The 15708-nt window shown below is 35.0% G+C and overlaps 1 protein-coding gene across 1 annotated transcript in view; it reads left to right on the forward strand.

Moving 5' to 3' along the window:
* Positions 1-580: 580 nt before the first annotated feature.
* Positions 581-15708, forward strand: part of sema3c (sema domain, immunoglobulin domain (Ig), short basic domain, secreted, (semaphorin) 3C) — an 84504-nt gene continuing 69376 nt past the window's right edge. Inside the window, exons 1-2 of the mRNA XM_038281360.1 lie at positions 581-808; positions 8819-8962. Coding sequence (XP_038137288.1) covers positions 8848-8962 — 115 coding nt within the window. The 5' untranslated portion in view covers positions 581-808; positions 8819-8847. The remainder of the gene's footprint in view (positions 809-8818; positions 8963-15708) is intronic.

Below are 15708 nucleotides of genomic sequence, written 5' to 3' on the forward strand. Positions count from 1 at the left end.
TGTTTTTGTTTTTTTTTGTACTGTTCCAGCCCCAGTTAAACACCTCATCATGCCGCCGCTCCCTTACTTTACAGCTTAGATGGGGTTGTTTGACCAGCAAGCCTTTTCCTTCAAATGTAACACTAATTATGACCAGATTTGTCTTTAATTAGGACATTTTTGCTTTTGTTCTGCAGTTGTTGCAAACTTTTCAGACCAAATCGCTTTACCTCTGGGAAAAACCTGTTGAACTGTGCTATCCCTGGACATTTATACTTGCATATAATCATTTGAGCTGCTGCATGTTGCAACTTTAGTCTGGAAACAAGAAAAGGGTAAAAATCTGATATTATTCAAATCATAAGTGCTAAAGTGTTTTGTTTTTTTCCCAGTCAGCAAATCCAAGGCAGGGAGAGTAATGAATCTGTCTGACCTTTCATGCTTCACCATCCCACCATGTGAGGTAGACGTCCTCCAGCTCTCTGATGTTTTGGGCTGTTAAAGTGATCTGTTTGCTGTCTAGTTAACAGAGCGAGGAGGGAGGAGTGGGGGGGGAGGAAAGAGGAGGGGGACATGAGCGAAGAGTGTGTAATAGAACACCAGCTGACTCGCTTGTCTCTTCCTTTTCCTCCTCCCTCTTTCCTCTCCTCTGTCCTGCTCTGTCTCAGTCAAACCTGCTCCGTGAAACACTGGATGGATTTCCTCCTCTCTGGTGTCACTGGAGGAGACTGGAAACGGGGAGTTTCAACAAGGACGGAATAAGATCAGCTCCTGCTGGGTGGATCTTCACTCTCCAGTTGGGACAGGCTCTACTGGAAGCTCCTGTAAGGTGAGTCCCTCTTCATGGACCCTTAATGTTGACTGATGCAGCCTGCTGCTCTGTGCTGTAGAGTTTCCTCTAATGACGCAGATCTGGATGCAGGGAGAAGTTGAGAGAACAGGTGCAAAGTCCCACAACTGGGAAACAAAACTTAATCTGACAAACAATCACTTAATGCTTCTTTTAAATAACAGATATCAGAATCTTGTTTCACACTTAACAACTTTTAAATAGTGAGATATTCCAGACTGAGTCACAGACTAAAAGAGTTTAAAGGCCTTCTAAAGACATTAGACATTTGATTCTCTCATTAGAGTTTCTATAAATGCTTCTATAACTTCATATGTTGGTTTAAAGAAGGTTGAGCACATGATCTTAGGTGCTCCTTAGAGTCATGCGTTTAAAGGCGTGTGTGGCTGCAGCAAACCCGTTGACAACTGACCGGTGGGGTGTGGTATGAACGCACGCTGTGCTGCTGGAGCCGGGACACTGAGCAACTTGTTTACCACTAAGGTTTAATTCTTAAAGCACAAAAGCCATCGTCCAGATGGAGATGAGCTGAACTGTGTTAAAGCCATTACTGGGAGCAGATGGGAGTCCTGTAAATGTAGATTTATTTCAGAGAGATGGTTTGCTTCCCCAGCTATGCAGTTTTTCACTTTTAAGAGTATTGGTTTATGAGCAATGCTTCTGAAGGAAAACTCATTGGGCTGAAAGCCAAGAATGGAAGATAATAAACATAATTATCATCACACTCTTGTGAAAATAAAGCTCACCGCTCATCGCCGGGCACCAGCCTCCTTCGTGCAGAGCCGTCTAATTGGTCCTGCTGAGATTCCTGGCACTTAACTCTGGGATTCTTTTTGGCTGAAGGGCTCGAAAAAAATTTATTTGAGTATTTATTATTTTTGCTCAAACAGTGATGCAGCTTTTATCTGAAGGCCCCTTTCATGCCAGAGTGCTGCAGGATGGTGGCTGTTAATGTGGGGTGAAGCAAAGTGTCCAAACCCGAGTCAAAGAACGCTCTGGAGATGAACTCCCACTATGATGAGTTTAGCAGCTGAGACCAGCATTTCAATGTCAGACGCTCTCCAGGGGAGATCACTGTCTCTCTGAGCAAGTGGGGTGTGGTAGGTGTCAGACTCGACAGTTCAGAGGATCACATTACATTAAATATATATATTTAAAAAAAAGGCTGTATGCCATTATTATCAAAGCTCTGCTACCTGAAAGATCAGTTGCTGGATAATATCTGTGTGAAGGTGTTGGTTGTTCTAACCAGGTGGGTTCTGTTCAGGGCGAGAGCTGATGCATTGTTTAGATGCTTTAAGAGGAAATGCACTGCAAAAAATTGAAATCTAAATAAGTAATTTGTTCCTAAACTAAGTACATTTGTTCTTGAATTGAGGAGGTAAGTGAGACACTTTGCCAATGGGTTTGCCAACAAGACAATTTACATTTATAATAAGAAAAAGCAACTGCATTGTCTTATTTCAAGTGCATTTTATCTAATTATCTTATTTTAAGAGTAAAAATACTAATTCCATCGGCAAATCATCCCATTTACCTGCTAAAATTAAGGTAAAATACACTTGATTTAAGGAATTTATACTTATTTCTAGATTGTTTTTGCAGTGTGGAAGACATACACTGCAAAAAATCTAAATCTAGATAAGTCATTTTTTCTTAAAATAAGTGCATTTGTTCTTGAATTGAGTAGGTAAAAGATACATTTTGCCAATGGAACAAGAAATTTTACACTTAAAATAAGAAAACACAGTTGAATTCTCTTATTTGAAGTGCATATTATCTAATTATCTTATTTTAAGACTATTATCTAATTTACCTACTCCAATTAAGGGTGAATACACTTAATTTAAGAAATTTGTACTTATTTCTAGCTCGTTTTTGCAGTGTATGAGTTTTTCTCCCTGTCAGAATCTTTTGTACACTGCAAAAATTATCTAAAAATGAGTAAAAAATTCTAAAAGTACGTGTATTTGCCCTTAATTTGAATAGGTAAATACGATGATTTGCCAATGGAATGAGTATTTTAACTCTTAAAATAAGATAGATAGATATTATACACTTAAAATAAGACCATGCAATAGTTTTTTCTTATTTCAAATGGAAATTGGCTTGTTCCATTGGCAAAGTGTCTCACTTACCTCCTTATTTTAAGAAAAAATGACTTATTGAGATTTAAATTTTTTGCAGTGTAATGACTTATTTCGGTATTTGTCCCTCTTTGCTTTGTTTCCGCTTTTGTCCTGCCTTTCAATAAAATTTCTGCTGTCTTTAGTTTTGGTTGTTGCATTTTAATTCACAACAATATATCGAGTCTGTATTTAATGTTTCATGATGCTGCTGTTCTGCAATGTCTTCATCAATGTTTGGCTTGAATCATGATTATAATTTTACAAATAAATGATAAAGTATACAATATGGAATATAAGATATTGGAAAGTGGGATTCTAAGGTGGCTTTTTCTATGATCAGGTGACAACACTTTTGTTTTAGCCTTTACAAAGAAAGTAACTTTCCATAGCCACATTTATCTTTAGACGAATACTGGTAGTGTGTTTGGAATTCATCACCAATTAAAAAATTTGCTTCTTGTTTCCTGCAGAAATAATCCTAAATCCTATAGAGACTGTTGGTTTGGATATCCCACATTCATTATATGTACAGTTGGGAGCAAATGTACAGTAATCTATAAAAGTATGAAAATGCATTTTGTTATTTTCAAAAATATAGACCTAAAATTTTGTAAAATTTCAATATAAAAATAACATTTCATAAAACAAAAGATGTCATTAAAGAAAAGTTTTACTATTCATGATTGATCGAATCCTTACACTGCAAAAAATCTAAATCTAGATAAGTCATTTTTTCTTAAAGTAAGTGCATTTGTTCTTGAATTGAGGAGGTAAAAGAGACATTTTGCCAATGGAACAAGAAATTTTACACTTAAAATAAGAAAACACAATTGCAGTGTTTTATTTCAAGTGCATATTATCTAATTATCTTATTTTAAGTGTAAAAATACTCATTCTGTTGGCAAACTATCTCATTTACCTGCTCAAATTAAGGGTGAATGCACTTAATTTAAGAAATTTTAACTTATTTTTGCAGTGTACATTCAGAATCAGACATCTGGACCTTTAGAATAATTAACCTTAGACTGGAAAAATTATCTAGAAATAAATAAAAACTTCTTAAATTAAGTGTATTTACCCTTAATTAGAGTAGGTAAATGAGATAGTTTGCCAACAGAATGAGTATTTTTACACTTAAAATAAGATAATTGGATAATATGCACCTAAAATAAGACAATGCAATTGTGTTTTCTTATTTTAAGTGTAAATTGTCTTGTTCCATTGGCAAAATGTCTCTTTTACCTCCTCAATCTAAGAAAAAATGCACTTATTTTAAGAAAAAATAACTTTTCTAGATTTTGATTTTTTTCCAGTGTAACGTGTTTTTAATCTAATTTTACAGCCTTAGATGGTGGAGAACAAGGTAAACTTCTAAGGTAGGTTTTAAAATCTGATTTCATGGTAAATATTTGGACAAATTAGCGGGTTGCAGATGGTATGCATGTTGCTTAAAGAAAAAACAACCAGGGCTGTTCACATTTCACAGTCCTAAGTCTCTTATATGCATCTATAAACAGAGATGATTTAGTGCTCTGCTTGAGGACAGGGCTAAGCCGTGGATCAGGATAGGTGCTCTGTGTGGGTGTGGAGGCGATGCTGCAGCTCACGGCCCGGGGCAGTTTTTATTGCCCCCTCTGCTGCTTAACTGCTCTCAAGTGCAGCCAAAACATCTCGTTCCTCATCAGTTTTCCATATGTCAGACCTAAACAGTTGAAATCCACTTCAGCAGTCTATCAATCATGATTCGCCGAACAAAAGCACGCCTCCACCTATTTGTATACAACCCTCTAAAGTAACATTTTAATGGCAATCATGTACTTTTCTTTTCTTGTGTCATAATTTTTTTATTACACATGTATAAATCATGAGGGTTTGGACTCCTGTAAATAATACATCTTATTTTTGCATCCGTCTCTGGTGTAGTGGGGTTCTGTACAACACAGGTGCTGTAGCAGCTAGTCTGAGTGGTTAAAAAATCCAAGTGTGTTGCAGGAGATGACGCCCCACAGCTCAGCGCAGTACCTGCATCCATCAATAATTGAGCTGCTCTTGTCCAGTTATAGAAAAGGAACAAGTGATAGAGGGAGCACTTCTTCAGCACTTGTTTTGTGAACAACCACCTCATGCATATTTAAGGGAGCTGCATCTGGAAGGGGTACTGTACAGCCAGTGATGGGAGGTGTTGTTTTGCTTGAGTTTTTGGTTGAGTTTGTTGAGGTCTATCCAGTATAAATCTACATACCTGGAACTCTGATACGCTTATTGTAAAAAAAAATCATATCATTGGGTTTTCTAGGCTGCTGTGTTGATCAGTTATTGAGTTTATATTCATTAGATTTTACCAAGTTTAGATTCAGTGCTGTTCCTCTATGCTGTTGGTGAGCCAGAGGTCAACAGTCATTCAATTTCTAAGATCTTCTCTTCTGCGTGCAGCTTCTATATTTCAATCTGAAAAACTCACAGAGAGAGAGAGATGCAATTAGAGTTTGATACAATAGTTTGAACTTTGGCGCTGAGGCCTCGGCAGGAAACATAAACGCTGTCCGACATGGGAGCGACGGATCTTGCGCTTGTTGAAAGGCAGGCCTAGAGATGATTTGGAGAGGCTTTTAGGTAGAGTGCTGGAAGATGACTGGGCATCGAGGAATGTAGCTTGAAGCAGGTTGGCTGCATCGGAGGCGGATCAGCCTCAGATTGAATGGAAGTAATCAGAGTTTCTTCAGTTGAATTTCCGCCTTAGCTTCATCATAATTTCTTCAGAATTGCCCCCCTGTACGCAGTTAACTTTATGCAGAACATTTTTCAGTTTTTGTCTTAAATTAAGTGTATTTACCCTTAATATGAGTATGTAAATGAGATAGTTTGCCAATGGAATGAGTATTTTTGCTCTTAAAATAAGACGATTAGATAAAATGCACCTGAAATAAGACAATGCAATTGATTTTTCTTATTGTAAGTGTAAATTGTCTTGTTCTATTGGCAAAATCTCTCTTTTACCTACTAAATCCAAGAACAAATACACTTTATTTTAAGAAAAAACTTATCTAGATTTCGATTTTTTTCCAGTGCAGAAGTTCTAAATGCTGTGAAATTTCTTTATCCTCTCAAAAACCCCCGGGTCGCCAGTGACCCGTTTTAAAGCGTTTACAACTAATAACTCAGAATGCATGAAAATAACACTGGTAAAATGTTTACCAATATAGACATTGTTGGAAAGCTTAGATTCTTCATAATTTAATTTGTTCCTAAACTAAGTACATTTGTTCTTGAATTGAGGAGGTAAGTGAGAAACTTTGCCAATGGAACAAGACAATTTACATTAAAAAATAAGAAAAAGCAACTGCATTGTCTTGTTTCAAGTGCATTTTATCTAATTATCTTATTTTAAGAATAAAAATACTCATTCCATTGGCATTCCCATTTACCTGCTAAAATTAAGGTAAAATACACTTGATTTAAGGAAATTTTACTTATTTCTAGATTGTTTTTGCAGTGTACAAAGTTCATTTTATGGACAAAGTGACCCCCAAAGCACAATTAACACAGATATAGCAGCATGTCACAATGTACCAACACAAAGCAGCCACAACAAGCAAGCAGGTCTTTTAAAACAACTTTAAGTCGTGTTTGAACTGATGCAGCTTGGGCTGTGTCTTACTCACCCAATTTGTATGTACACTGCAAAAAATGTAAATCTAAGTAAGTAAATTTTTCCTAAAAAAAGTGCATTTATTCTTGAATTGAGCAGGTAAGTAAGACTCTTTGCCAATGGAATAAGACAGTTTCCATTTAAAATAAGAAAAAACAACTATAGTCTCTTACTTCAAGTGCATAATTGTCCATTGGCAGATCATCTTATTTTCCTCCTCAAATTTAAGGTAAATACACTTGTTTAAAGACATTTTTACTAATTTTCAGAACGTTTTTGCAGTTTATATATTCAGAAACTAGAAGGTCTTACACTGGAAAAAAATCTAAATCCAGATAAGTAATTTTTTTCTTGAAATAAATGCATTTGTGCTTGGATTGAGGAGATAAAATATACATCTTTCCAATGGAACAAGACAATTTATACTTAAAATAAGACAACATAATTGCATTGTCTTACTCCAAGTGCATATGATCTAATTATCTTATTTTAAGAGTAAAAACACTAAATCCATTGGCAAACTATCTCATTTACCAACTCAAATTAAGGATAAATACACTTAATTTAAGAAATTTTTACTAATTTCAAGATCGTTTTTCCAGTGTAGCTTTCAACACTGGAAAAAGTCAAAACCTAGATAAGTAATTTTTTCTTAAAATAAGTGCATTTGTTCTAGAATTGAGAAGGTAAAAGAGACATTTTGCCAATGGAACAAGACAATCTATATTTAAAATAAGAAAAAGCTATTGCATTGTCTTATTTCAAATGCATTTTATCTAAATTTCTTATTTTAAGGAGTAAAAATACTCATTCCATTGGCAAATCATCTCATTTACCTACTTAAAAAAAGGGTAAATACACTTAATTTGTCTAGATCGTTTTTCCAGTAAAATAATCTATCACACATGTAATTTGGGTTTACAGTTCCTAAGTTTTTTGGGGTAAAATTCCTAAAAAATTCCCAAAATGAGGTGGATGTTAAGAGGTTTTAAAGATTGGTTGGATGTGATGTTTTACCGGTTCGCAGATATTTTAGTATTGAGACAAATTTGTGATATTTTTAAGCAAACTGTTTCAGTTCATGCTGCGACGACAGTTTATTTTGGCCAATCCTTTGGAGGAAGGTATATTTTTCTTTATAAGGACCTGAGCAGCTGCACCTGAGCTTTAATTAAAACGGAATGCCATGCCATTCTGCAGGATTTGCTAATAGAGAGCAGAGTTAAAGTTCCCTTTGGTCATAACTAGCTTTCCAAGTTGTGCAGCAGACCATCAAACTACCGCCACCATGTTTAACTATGGACATGATGTTTTGTTCTGAAATATTGTGCTTCATATCACAAGAGGAAACACCTTCCAGAATGTTAAATACTGTGTTGCCAGTCCGTTTAATATTTTCCTAAAAGGATCAATCATTTGTGTGTTTATTTAACTTTGGCCAGGAGAGTTTGGGCTCTTGCATTTCATTTTTGCTCAGCCTTTTGTTTATTTTATTGTTAAATTCTGGCCTACGCAGCTGAAAAAATCACACATTTTTCTTTTAATATATGATGTTTGAAAACTGCTACTTTGTTCACTGGAAAAAAACAAAATCTAGAAGAGTTATTTTTTCTTAAAATACGTGCATTTTTCTTAGATTGAGGAGGTAAAAGAGACATTTTGCCAATAGGCCAAGACAATTTACACTTAAAATAAGAAAACACAATTGCATTGTCTTATTTTAAGTGCATATTATCTAATTATCTTATTTTAAGAGTAAAAATACTCATTCCATTGGCAAACTATCTAATTTACCTACTCTAATTAAGGGTAAATACACTAAATTTAAGAAATTTTTACTTATTTCTAGATCGTTTTTCCAGTGTTAAAAATCTGGAAGTCTTTTTTTCAGGTTTTAATAGAATTATTCATAGGAATTTATATTTTGATTGCATTGTTTTTCTCCATAATTTCTTAAAATAAAAAAGAAATTATAAAAGTTTTTTTCTGCTAAGCGAGGTATATGATAAAAGAAAGAAATTATCCGTATTTAAAACTGAATAATTGCATAGTTTTATTATGTATAACCTCTTTAGAACAGATTTGCATTCAACGTGTGCTTTATGAATAAAAATAACTGAATTTATTCAGAACTATATATGCAATTGACACATAAAACATTTGGTCAGACCTGATTTTTTTTTTTTCCTTTCTGTGTAACGTCTCCCACAGACTGATCGTTTGCCCTGAAAGAGGAAGGCATGGGCGGGCCGGGGGGGTCAGCGATGGCGTTTTCCCTCCCTGCTCTTTTGTTCCTCATCATCACGGTCTCCAGCCTACCTCAACCTGTGCCAAGAGTTTTGCTTTCATTTGAAGGTAAGAAAAATAAACCAATCCATGATTAATTCAACAATATTTTTTTGTTGTTAAGATAAGAAAAGGAACATTTAATGTCAGCTTTTACAGTTGCACTGGAAAAATGATCTAGAAATAAGTAAAAATATCCTAATTATAGTGTATTTATCTTTTATTTGAGTAGGTAAATGTAATGGTTTGCCAGTGGAATGATTATTTTTACTCTTAAAATAAGATAATTAGATATTATGCACTTGGAATAAGACAATGCAATTGTTTTTTTTTCTTATTTTAAGTGTAAATTGTACTGTTCCATTGGCAAAATGTCTCTTTTACCTCCTAAATCCAAGAAAAATTCACTTATTTTAAGAAAAAATTACTTATCTAGATTTCAATTTTTTTCCAGTGTGCTTGAGTCATTAGGTGTAGTTTTGTTTTTCTGAGCAAAATCATAATTTGGAAACTTGCTTGTCATTTAGAGGCAATCCCTGCCCTTCCTTTTGTCTTTTTGTGACGGCCAGCAGTGAGACCCCTGCAGGAAGTGGCAGTGCTCGTCAGAACCGCCCTGAATCTGTTCCTAGTTAAGCTTTAATCACAGCACGCTTTACTGTGGTGGGCCTCTGGGTATTGTTGCGGTCTCTGGTTTTGATTCTTTCGTTTTGACACAAGATTCTTTACTTGAAATATTTTCCCTTGAAAAATAAGAATGCTGAAGGAGTTTGAATCAGGCCAGATTAAAGGATCCTAACACCCACTGCCCTTTTGGTAGCGAGGAAGTAGATGTTTGATTAGCTTTCACTGCTTTCCACGGTGGATAATCCAACCAAAAGAAGCTGAGGCTGTCAGTGAGGTTTCAGCTCTCCTGTCTGCAGTCAAAGGGAGTGTTTTCTTTCTCTGGACCTGGATAGAATGCATGCAGCGGTTCCTCCATGTACAACCCCGCTGACCTTCTCTCCTCTCTGTTACCTCCACGCCTTCATGTTCCTCTGCTTATTTTTTTATTCCAAATGGAAGCCAGCCTTAGATGTAACACCAGTAGGATTCTGCTTTACAATCAAACCAAAATGTCTGAAGCGAAGGGTTATAATGAGCACTGCAACACTTCTTATATCTCTTATTTTATGACCAGTTCAATCTATTTTCTAAGCTTCATACCAACACAAAGTCACACATGAGGGTCAAAGTCAGTCTTCAGTATATTTTAAAAATACAATTCTCCAAAAGTCTGTGCTGCATATTTGCTCCAAAGTATCAAAACTTTGTCAAACCCCCTTTTGTTGTAGTTTCAGCCGTATTTTTAGCTATGATACTATCAGCTTTGTATATCTATAGATTGGCACTTTGCCCTCTCTTTATTCCAGCATGGCTCTTGCTATTCAAACCCATGAATGAGCTCATTATGCTCATTATCCAAATCTTTAGGGTTGTTATCCTGCTGGAAATTGAGCCTCAGTCCGCGTCTCAAATCTTTTGTAAACTGCGTTTCCCCTTAATGGCTCTATTCACATTTCCATTAAACTTGACCAGCATCCTTGGGTTTGCTGGTTGAAAGCATCCCGCAACACGATGCAGCCACTTCCTTGTAACACCATGGGGATTACAAAAATGTCCAAATGGTTTCAGTGCATAGTGTTGACATTAAAAATGAACTTTCAGGATGAAATTTCAGCTCATTTCAGTGAGCATGCACTGGAAAAAATCAAAATCTAGATGAGTAATTATTTCTTAAATTAAGTGCATTTGTTCCTTGATAGAGGAGGTACACTGGGAAAAAAATCGACATCTAGATAAGTCATTTTTTCTTAAAATAAGTGCATTTGTTCTTGGATTGAAGAGGTAAAAGAGACATTTTGCCAATGGAACAAGACTATTTAGACTAATAATAAGAAAACACAATTGGTTTGTTTTATTTCAAGTGCATATTATCTAATTATCTTATTTTAAGAGTAAAAATACTGATTCCATTGGCAAACTACCTCATTTACCAACTCAAATTAAGGGTAAATACACTTAATTTAAGTGTGGTGACTAACAGTAGAGATCATAGTCCTACACTGGAAAAACGACCTAGAAATAAGTAAAAATTTCTTAAATTAAGTGTATTTACTCTTAATTTAAGTGGGTAAAGGAGATAGTTTGCCAATAAAATGAGTATTTTTACTCTTAAAAAGGGATAATTAGATAATATGCACTTGAAATAAGACAATACAATTGTGTTTATTTATTTGAAGTGTAAATTGTCTTGTTCCACTGGCGAAATGTCTGTTTTACCTCCTCAATCTAAGAACAAATGCACTTACATTAAGAAAAAATGACTTACATAGATTTCGATTTTTTCCAGTGTAAAAGCAAACGTCTGGTATATAGTTCCTGTATTGAGGCGTTCTGCTGCTTGCTTTCCTCAGTCTGACTGCTTATTTCCTGTCTGGATACTGTTGGTAAAGGCCACTGTCTCAAAATATATGTTTTTTTTTAAGTTGTTTTTGTTTTGCGCACATCCTTTCAAATGCTGGTTTTGTCTCATGTTTGAGGCAAGCTGTAAATTTAGGCTTTTAAATTTGTTTTAGTAGGTGGATGATTGTGTGTTTAGTCATTTTAGGTGGATCAAACACCGCCTTATTAGATGCTCAAACCAAGGTTGGTCCCTTTATAACCAAACCCTGATTTATTTATTTTCCCTCATTAAATCGGTTTTTACCTGCTTTTAATTAAGATGTTTATTCCTTCATGTTTTCTAACAAGCCTCTGAAGCCTTCACAGAGCAGCTTGATTTGTACTGAGATCAACTGAAAAACAGGCAGACTCACTTATTAATTGTGCAATGAACTTGATCATAAGTGGCATCATTATAAAGAGAACTAAATACAAAAACATGCAGCATTTTTCAGATCTCTGTTAAAAAAAAACACAATTATCATATTTTCTATTGATTTATCACCAATATCCAAATAAGTTAGATGTTGTAATGTTGAAAAGATGTGTAATAGTTGAGCTCTGTACCCTTTAATTCCCTGATCAGCCTTTTAAAATGTCAAAGGTGGTTTAAGAGGCGCAGTTCCTTTTCTGACTGAGGATTAAATTACATTTATCCCCCTTTACTAAAGCTTAACTCCCTAAAGGGAGACCAGCATTAGCATTTGGACCCATTGACTAATCAACAAGCTTTCACTCTGTTCTAATGGCTTCATATCTGCATCGTAAAGTATTTTGTTTTTGTTTTTTCAAATTGAGGGGAATTTATCATAAGAGAGCAACAGAGAGAAAGTGAAGATGTTTCTTTAAAAGCCGACATCAGGTGTGAGTTTACATTCCAGCTTTGATTGAGCACATCAGGGAGCGATGCAGAGGTTTAACTTTGGTTTGCAAGTAAGAAATCTTTGTAGAGGCAAAGAGAGGAGTTTGGCAAGGTGGAGCACCATCTGTAGCGAGACCCCCGGGGATAAAGGTGGAGGCTCGTTTCTTACACAAACATTGGAGGCGCTCACTGAGGGAGTAATTCAGTGAGATTTTGAATTTAGAGCTGGGAAAGTGTTTGGTTGGAGGTACAGGTGGCTTGGCACTTGCTGGGAGTTTAAAGGGTCAACACTTTTACAGGATTCCCTAAATCCCACATTTTTCCTTTTTTTTTTTTTTAGCCGGAAAAAACTAATCTAAGCAAGTAGCCTAAATGTATACTGCGATCCCAGATGACCCTAAATGTTCCTCTGTCACTGCTGAAACTCAATCCAGGGTTAGAAGCAGTTCACCCAGACTCCCAGCGTACCCTCCACATCGAGCGGGGAATTTGCAGCCTTTGGCATTCCTCTTCCCCTCACTCCTGTGCATCTCTGCAAAAAGTCGCCAAACCGCAATTAAAACCACATAATAAACAGTGCAAAAACCCGAATAATAAACTGTAAAATGATGCCTTTCTATGCCATTCCCTGGAAAATAAACTCAGACCTGTCTTAAAAACTAACCTGCCCAGTGTGATAAAAGATAATTACCCCTTTATCAGTGGCTTTAAGTGTCTTTTTTTATTTTTCTTAGCAACTATTCTGGTTTGTTTTATGGCAATTTGAAGCTTTTCTAAGTCATAATGAGCATATAATGGTAAGAATGTGGTCATCTTAGAGAGAACTGTAATTGCAGAGTTTTTTTTTAAATGAACCCAATGAGAGCTTTTCAGCAGCGTTGACATGAATCTGCCTTTTGGTTTAAAGTAGAATGACTGGTTTAAATAGAAAGTTAAACTTCAAGGAAATTAGGACAACACTGGAAAAAATCAAAATCTAGATAAGTCATTTTTTCTTAAAATAAGTGCATTTGTTCTTGAATTGAGGAGGTAAAAGAGACATTTTGCCAATGGAACAAGACAATTTACACTTAAAATAAGAAAACACAATTGCATTGTCTTATTTTAAGTGCATTTTATCTAATTATCTTATTTTAAGAGTAAAAATACTTATTCCATTGGCAAACTTGTTCATTTACTTCCTCAAATTAAGGGTAAATACACTTAATTTAACAAATTTTTACTTATTTCTAGAAGGTTTTTGCAGTGTACCTCCTCAATCCAAAAAAATGCACTTATTTTAAGAAAAAATTACATATCTAGAATTCAATTTTTTTCAGTGTAGGACAACACTGGAAAAAATCAAAATCTAGATCAGTAATTATTTCTTAAAATAAGTGCATTAATTCTTGAATTGAGGCGGTAAGTGAGAAACTTTGCCAATGGAATAAGACGATTTACATTTAAAACAAGAAAAAAAAATATTTCATTGTCTTATTTCAAGTGTATATTATGTAATTACCTTATTTTAAGAGTAAAAATTCTCATTCCATTGGCAGATCATCTTATTTACTTACTCAAATTAAGAGTAAATACACTTAATTTAAGACATTTTGACTTATTTCGAGATTGTTTTTGCAGCAAACCCACTGCAAAAAACATCTGGAAATAAGTAAAAAATGTCTTAAATTAAGTGTATTTACCCTTAATTTGAGCAGGCAAACAAGATGATTTGCCAATGGAATTAGTATTTTTACTCCTAAAATAAGATAATTAGATAATATACACTTGAAATAAGACAAAGCAATTGTTTTTTCTTATTTTAAGCGTAAATTGTCTTGTTCCATTGGCAAAGTGTCTCACTTACCACCTGAATTCAAGAAAAAATGCACTTAATTTGAGTAAAAATGACTTATTTAGAGTTCCATTTTTTGCAGTGCCTTTGGTTCAGTTTCACTCTAAGCTTTGGAAGAAGTTGTATCCTTGTACCTGTTTTTTTTTTGTTGTTGTCTTATTATTTAAAGAACACCTGTCTCTTAATGGTTCACATTTAATCATTCTTAAGCTTTATTGCAGGTTTGCAAATTTAAGCTTCATCAATTCTCATTGATGACTTAAATTATGACCTCCCCTAATCTGAGAACTTCTCCTAACTGGGGTAAAAGGCCCAACCACTCTGGGGATTGTGGGATGCAATCATATGTGGAATTGGTTGATGCAACTTTAGTCCAGAATGGGCCCAGACATAATGGCACAGTTCCCGCCCACCTAGGCTGTTAGCTGTTTCTCCCTCGTCCATCGGGAAGTTGGTTCAGCTGCTGCAAATTCAGAACAAACAGATTTAAAAAAGGTTTCTTTCCTAGTGATTTGAAGGCAAGTGTCCCTTACGTAGACACTGAATAGTCAATTTCATGACCAATGTCCATTTATATGCCGCTCTGGAAAAGCTTTACATTCTGATTTCATATCCTGCTGCATTTCCAAGTACATAGTTCATTCTTAACACACTTAGACACTCTTGACTTTGTTTGTTTTTGTGCTTTTGCCACAATTTCATCCTTCATATTTATGTGCTCTTCTGCGCCAAGAGTATAGAACAACATTTTTATTATACGTCCATAATTATAATAAAGATCATTGGTTCTTTAACATGATCCAACAGTTTTACTAATTAGAATATATCTTTTATTGTCAGCCTGAAAGCACAAAGTGTGAATAGACAGGATTTGTGTTGATTTAAAGGAATGGATGGACACTGTAAAAGTCTTGCATCATCATTAATCATTAATCATTTTCTAAGGATAAAATCAACAGATTTTACTTTAGTTTTAGACCAAGAGAAAAAGTCTTTGAAGCCTTTTCTGTTTTTATTTTTTGTTTTTTTTATTCCATCTGATCAACTAAATGGATTTATCCACCTAGAAACTGTATGAAATCTAACCAACTAGGTTAACCAAGTGTATCTAGACACAATAACATTTCTAATCTCTGAGTTTTTGTAATAGCCAGCCTGCCAAATAAATAACATACCATATTTTAGATACCATCAGTTTGACAGGTAGGGGGGAGAGACTCATTTTTAAATCAGGTTTTTAGGTTTTTCTAACAAGAATTTAGAAAAGCCAATTAACCTTAATAGTCATGTTTTTGGACTGTGGGAGGAAGCTGGAGTACCCAGAGAGAACCCACGCATGCTCAGGGAGAACATGCAAACTCCATGCAGAAAAACCCCGGGCCGGGAATCTAAACCAGAACCTTCTTGCTGCAGGGCAGCAGTGCTACCAGAGATGGGAAGTAACAAAGTACAAATACTTTGTTACTGTACTCAAGTAGATTTTTCAGATATTTTTACTTTACTACTTATTTTATGGAGACATTTTACTTCTACTTCTTACATTTTTACACAAATATTTGTACTTTCTACTCCCTACATTTAAAAAAATTGTCTCGTTACTTTAGTTTTGAATCATTTCAATGGAGTTACCGTTATTAT

This window comes from Cyprinodon tularosa, unplaced genomic scaffold, assembly GCF_016077235.1.
Source record: "Cyprinodon tularosa strain WSP-4 unplaced genomic scaffold, ASM1607723v1 ctg17, whole genome shotgun sequence".
NCBI classification, from domain to species: Eukaryota; Metazoa; Chordata; class Actinopteri; order Cyprinodontiformes; family Cyprinodontidae; genus Cyprinodon; species Cyprinodon tularosa.